This window comes from Hyalella azteca, unplaced genomic scaffold (genome assembly GCF_000764305.2).
Source record: "Hyalella azteca isolate HAZT.00-mixed unplaced genomic scaffold, Hazt_2.0.2 contig9189, whole genome shotgun sequence".
Classification (NCBI taxonomy): Eukaryota; Metazoa; Arthropoda; class Malacostraca; order Amphipoda; family Hyalellidae; genus Hyalella; species Hyalella azteca.
In genome coordinates this window covers 1708-7775 of record NW_025939266.1, presented here as the reverse complement: position 1 = coordinate 7775, position 6068 = coordinate 1708, and the positions used below count along the sequence as shown (strand labels likewise).

The 6068-nt window shown below is 38.1% G+C and overlaps 1 protein-coding gene across 1 annotated transcript; it reads right to left on the bottom strand.

Moving 5' to 3' along the window:
* Positions 1–1340: 1340 nt before the first annotated feature.
* LOC108675366 (plasma membrane calcium-transporting ATPase 2-like) lies at positions 1341–2905 on the bottom strand. The gene is made up of 3 exons (XM_018163369.1): positions 2884–2905; positions 1802–2013; positions 1341–1499 (listed from the first exon to the last, which is right to left on the bottom strand). The coding sequence occupies exons 1-3, from the start codon at positions 2903–2905 to the stop codon at positions 1341–1343; spliced, it is 393 nt and encodes a 130-aa protein (XP_018018858.1).
* Positions 2906–6068: the final 3163 nt, after the last annotated feature.

The following is a 6068-nucleotide window of genomic DNA, read 5'->3' as shown; positions in this document are numbered from 1 at the left end:
GATTACCACCGCACAACCCCACAACGCAAACATGCTTCCACAGAGTTCCATTAGCATGCGTTAAGATACACTCACAACTAAAATTAATTGGTTAAAAATATTCACCACACATAGTTAAGAATCATGTGGTTTCAAAAATTTATGTATTTTCAAGAAAAAGGTTAATAATGGTGGGAACTGTGATGATATTTACAGATATATAAGACATGAAACTCGTAAGCTAAAACGCAAATACGAGGGTAGGAGCATCAGCAGCAGGGTTATCGTTTGAATGACATGGTTTATGAAGCAGTGAATCCGGAGAGAATCGAGAAAGAATAGAATTGCAGGAAAATTCAATCGAAGAAAGAGAAGCCGAGCGATACTTTAATAATCATTCCCACGTGAAAAAAAGAACAATAAAGTTTACCTCAGTAATAATTTTAATGGAAATTAATCACATGTTTTTGAAAGAATTGGAGCGTGGGAGAGCACTGCACGCAGCTGGCTGAAAACTGTCTCGAGAACAAGCGTGACAGAGAACATACCACGCGCACCATCTATGGTAGAATAGTCTACCCCAAATCTTTGGCTTGAACAAAGCTCTGTGCAAAACTGCGTGATGTTAATCCGAGTCAATAATGAATTCATTTATCTGATTTGGAAATAGACCAACGAAAGATTTCCTCTGATGAAGGCAAGGCTAACGTTCTTAATCAGTTCTTCAGCAGTGTGTTCACAGATAAGGACTTGAACAGTATTCCAGATATTGAGAAGCGCCCAGTCGGCTCGAAGTTAACATGTTTTGAAATACACGAAGAAGAGGTTCTCAAGCGCCTGGTAGCTCAAAATCCCAACAAGTCATGTGGACCAGACGGCTTCCATCCCAGATTGCTCAAAGAATTAGCATCCGTTCTGGCCGGCCCATTGACAGTATTCTTTCAAAAAACNGAAGACATTCTTGGGCAGGGAGTGTGTGTTGTATATTAAAATAGACTCACGAGAAGACATTCTTGGGCAGGGAGTGTGTGTTGTATATTAAAATAGACTCACGAGAAGACATTCTTGGGCAGGGAGTGTGTGTTGTATATTAAAATAGACTCACGAGAAGACATTCTTGGGCAGGGAGTGTGTGTTGTATATTAAAATAGACTCACGAGAAGACATTCTTGGGCAGGGAGTGTGTGTTGTATATTAAAATAGACTCACGAGAAGACATTCTTGGGCAGGGAGTGTGTGTTGTATATTAAAATAGACTCACGAGAAGACATTCTTGGGCAGGGAGTGTGTGTTGTATATTAAAATAGACTCACGAGAAGACATTCTTGGGCAGGGAGTGTGTGTTGTATATTAAAATAGACTCACGAGAAGACATTCTTGGGCAGGAAGTGTGTGGGGATGCTAGTGATGACCTGGCCCCACAGGAGCGTCGAGGCGCCAAACAAGATGCACCAGAACCACAGCTCCAGGGACAAGGGGGCCGTCGAGAACGCCACACCGCCCACTTGTACGATCAAGATCTGCACAAACAAGCCCAATTTAAAGTCTCGTAAGTTCAATAAAATGATCGAATCATATTTCTGGTATAAGGAAAAAAGCACCAAATTGTACAAGGAATATTTGTACAACCAATGTGAAGCCTTGGACCAATACTGTCGAGTCTAGAGTGTTGAAGAGTAAAAATATGTTGATGAGAAAGGGTTGAAGAGTTGTACGATAAATAACATGGTATAATCATTAACATTGATCATGGTATAATCATTAAAAGAAAGAGTGGACAGTATAGAATAGCAGACTTCAATGAACTATGAACTTGTGTTACCTGAGCGACAAAGGTGCTGATCCAGATGCAACAGAAGATGGGGTTTGAGAAGATACCACGGAAAATGTTTCGCTGGCCGTGGATCATGCGGGCGTTGATTTCGTTGAAGAGTGTCATCATGACAAATGTGTTGAAAATGACCGTGAAGTGAACCGAGGGCGGATCTCTGATATCAGCCCAGCGACCGCTGTCAATGTCCAAAAGCACGTCTCCTGCAACGGTCAAATTAAATTTAATTAATATGATATTCCATTATTGAATCTCATTAATAAAATAGCAAGTCTGAATCAGAAGCTACACTCAGAAAAATAAATGGAACACTTTATCTAAACAGTGACAAACTTTCTTGCCCATAGCACGAGCATATAGTTGACGAAGCACTGATACGAACTATTGCATGTAAGATTCCAGGGGCCATACTTTCAAAACTCGCTAAGTGAACGTAAGTACATACGCTCTAATTTCTTGTATATGATTGGTGGATTTTGCTTGAAAGGCCGTCAATGATTGGCTGATGAACTTACGATCTCTTAACTGTTTTTAAAAGAGTGGCTTGAAAGGCCGTCAATGATTGGCTGATGAACTTACGATCTCTTAACTTTTTTTTAAAGTATAGGCTCTGGGTCTGGGTCAGAATGACCTATATAAGAGGAAAAGTGTGTCCCTACTGGGACAACCTCACTCTTTTCGTCTAAGTTTAAACTACTAATGGGTCAAAGCGAGCTCTGATAATGGTAAGCTAGTAAAAGAAAATCAAGGCCCAAACTTGATAGTGATTTCGTACTAGTTGAAATGTTGGCTCAGAATTCGTATATAAAAAAATTTTTAATATGGTATACATGGTATATATCAAAAGACGGTACTTAATATGGTATACATGGTATTTATCAAATATGATACTTAATATGGTACAAATGGTATATATCAAATATGATACCTAACATAGTATATATGGTACATATCAAATATGATACTTAATATACTTCATTTTATTATTTATTCAATAAATATAAAATTCTATATAGGTAATATATTCTCACATTTACATAAGAAAATGGATCGAAAAGCATGCCACTTTACACCTTCCACCGCAGTGACAGTCATAGTGACAAACCAGAGATTTTTTAAAATCAGTTAATTTTTAATTTCCTTGTTTACCTAAGATTTAAACCAATTTCTTATACTTGATAATGCTGGTATCCAGGATACTTTACTGGTTTACTTATAGGACTCAAAAATGAACTTGAGGGAGAGTCTAAAAAACTCTCTGCTTTGCCAGACAGTTGATACACTTAGCTCATCAGATTCAGAAACTGCCGCGCTTCCGCTATCTTGCGTGGTTCAAAATCCGATACCATGTTGACTGTCAACGATGCCTAGCACGATTGCAATCACCAGTTGTTTATCTGTAACTTATAAGTTTTTGCAATGAATATGTTCTAAAATGAAAGAATAATATAGACTTTTGCCAAAAATTCTCACACTTTGGCCAATACCAACAAAGTTTTCAATACCACACAAAATGATGGGATAAACTGCAACTCTTCCATGGCATATGGGCACAGCATGATTCCATGAAAACATTTGACAAGGAGGTGTCATCAGATTGTGTCGAAAATAGGGTAGTTTTGAGATAATATGTGAAACATAGGTTTAAGAATTCTTTTGTATCTTAAAACCACACCTAGCCTTAAAACTTTAGTTTTCGGGTCCATATTCGTAGCAAAAATTTAGCATTAAATTTATATAAATTGGCTGGCACCACACCTAGCGATTTTGGGTTATTGCGGGCTCACAGTTTCAGAATTCCCTTTAGAACGTTCCAAACTGCAACACATATGGCTAATTGCTACCAGTCTTGTCCAGTAGCACATCCAGATACCATCTCTTCCGTGACGTCAGTTTTCCCGTTGCGTCTATCTTTGAGGGCTATGATGGAAATGTGGCTGCACACTTCTTGTTGTGTGAGGCCTGCCATCATGACGGGCTAAGAACTCATCTCCTGGCATGACCTCCTGAGCTCCGGTCGGAGCACCTGCCATCTTCCACCACCTGCCCCAGCTTCAGCTTCTTATGAAATGTGAGTCCGCAGTACCACGAGGTAGTGCGAGTGTGTGCCGGAAGCTGACTTAGCTTAACTCTTCCCCTTACCTCAACTATAATAAAGGTGCTGCCATGCAAATGAGATGTTTCTCTAATTTTATTAACAGATATAACATGAAATTAATTTATAGATAAATTCATGCTGGCATGCAATTGATTCTTAATAGATAAAGGGGCTGTGCCCTGAATGGATAATTAATTCATTTCTCTAATTGATAATTAGATAAATTTGCCAAATATTAAGTAAATGATAGATTAATGATAATTAAGAGATAAGTCTAAATATAATTGTTTCCTGTAGATTTAAGAGATATAGCAGATTAATCAATATTTGAAACATTAATTTTTATAAAGGGCAGCACTGAACAAAATTGCATGGGGTCGTGGGCTGCGGTGCTATCACGACGTGTGGTTGGGTCCTAAACCGGCTCAAGCTCACTCACCTGGCCCAGTCAGGCTACTTTGGCCTGAACTTTCTCCTTAAAATCCATGAATAAAGGAAATAATTTTTGCAATAATTAAAAGTGTTCTATTGCCATCCCTGACCCCTATGTGCTAAGTTTTCATTAGTTTGTTTTGGTAATGTCAAGTTTGATTTTGCAATAAATAGGTTTGACTGTTTGACCCACATTCCACACTGAGATTTAAATGATGGAAAGTTATTTTAAAATTTAAACACCTATTGATACCCATTCAAATATGAATTTTTTCATGTTTTTGCCCTATTTTGTCAATATTGTCTAAATAACTCACTTCATATTCTGAATGATTTTGTCTCCCATCGAAAGTTTTCAAACGTCTTATGTCATTTAGAAAAAGTTGGTGGTTTAGAAGCAGTAATTATTTAATTTTTTTTAATCAAAGAGTGTTTAGTCATGTAACATGAGCGTATTTAAATTTAATAGCGGTGACGCTATTTAATCCCAAAAATATGTGTAATTAGATAATTAATTATAGATAGGTAATTAATTTTATATATCGATAAATATGATGCAAAAGATAATGATAGGTTATGAATACCAGGAAAAATTATTTAAAATGGTTTCACAACTTGAAGGACCAGCCCTTAAATGAGTAAGAAAGAGGTATTTGTGATTTTAATGCTCAACATTTGCCAAGGTTATATTGACCAGTCAGTGGCAAAACAATGCAACACTTCTGTGGCGACCTAACACTTGGGTTGCTTTGAACGGCCTTGGCACATATTTTTCAAGCTGCTGCTGGTAGAAATAAGCATCGTGGGAACAAAGGTGAATTTTCATTCATACATCCTAAATTAAATGGCAATGATTGTATTTGGTAAGTATTTTATGAACCTCGTTTATATATTGCAATGGAAATGTCCATACTATTTCAGAAACTGTTCTTGAATACACTTGTGAAAACTAAATTTCTGTAATCAATGTAGTCTTTGTTCCTATCTAATTACTTAAAGAACTCCCCCACCCGCCCCCCTTTCATGAAGTGTCGTGAATCTAAAAATGGACGTACAGAGATGGTAATGGTACAGTTGGATAGAGCAGAATGTCAGCTTTAAGAGTAGATTAAAAACCGGAAAAGCCGAAATCCAAAATTTTTGCCTATATGCTCCCCTTTTAACTGACGGCTACCACAAATCTAATGACCGCGTCAAAGCTGGTCGCGCTTATTCTTAGCGGTCTGATTGTCAGTGGTGAGAAATTTGCATGCTACTACATTAAAATAACTTAACCCCATAACTGAGACCTGCAGTCAGACATCGCGAGCTCAGCTGTGGGGCGCTCAGGAACAATGTCCCTAGGAAAGCGAAATTCCATAGGACTTCTGACGAGCACAGACACGCGTCAGAAGTCCCCCCTGAGATGTTGTTATAAATTAGAGTTCTTCGTCCATAGCGGTGTGGGAGTGTACATTTATTGGTTAAATTAGATGAAATGAATACCATGAGGAATGAACTGTCATGAAAATAGTCCCAATACTTAGTATTATTCCTAATACATAGTCAGTATTAATTTTTTAATGCGGAAGCCAATTCGGTAAACGCGTGAAAGATTTCAATGTCGACTGAAATGTATGACGTCATCACTCCTCAGGAATGAACTGCAGGACGAAAGTTGTCTCTCGACAGATGACGGAGAGTTGCCGCTTGACAGGTGACGGAGAGTTGCCGCTTGACAGGTGACGG

What these genes read in the sequence shown, in the direction of transcription:
- LOC108675366 (XM_018163369.1), bottom strand. Translation starts at nt 2,905, where the DNA reads ATGACTGTCACTGCGGTGGAAG. An exon ending in GACTGTCACTGCGGTGGAAG is followed by an intron (nt 2,014 to 2,883) that starts GTGTAAAGTGGC and finishes TGACCGTTGCAG; the next exon opens with GAGACGTGCTTTTGGACATT. An exon ending in TCAGCACCTTTGTCGCTCAG is followed by an intron (nt 1,500 to 1,801) that starts GTAACACAAGTT and finishes TTGTTTGTGCAG; the next exon opens with ATCTTGATCGTACAAGTGGG.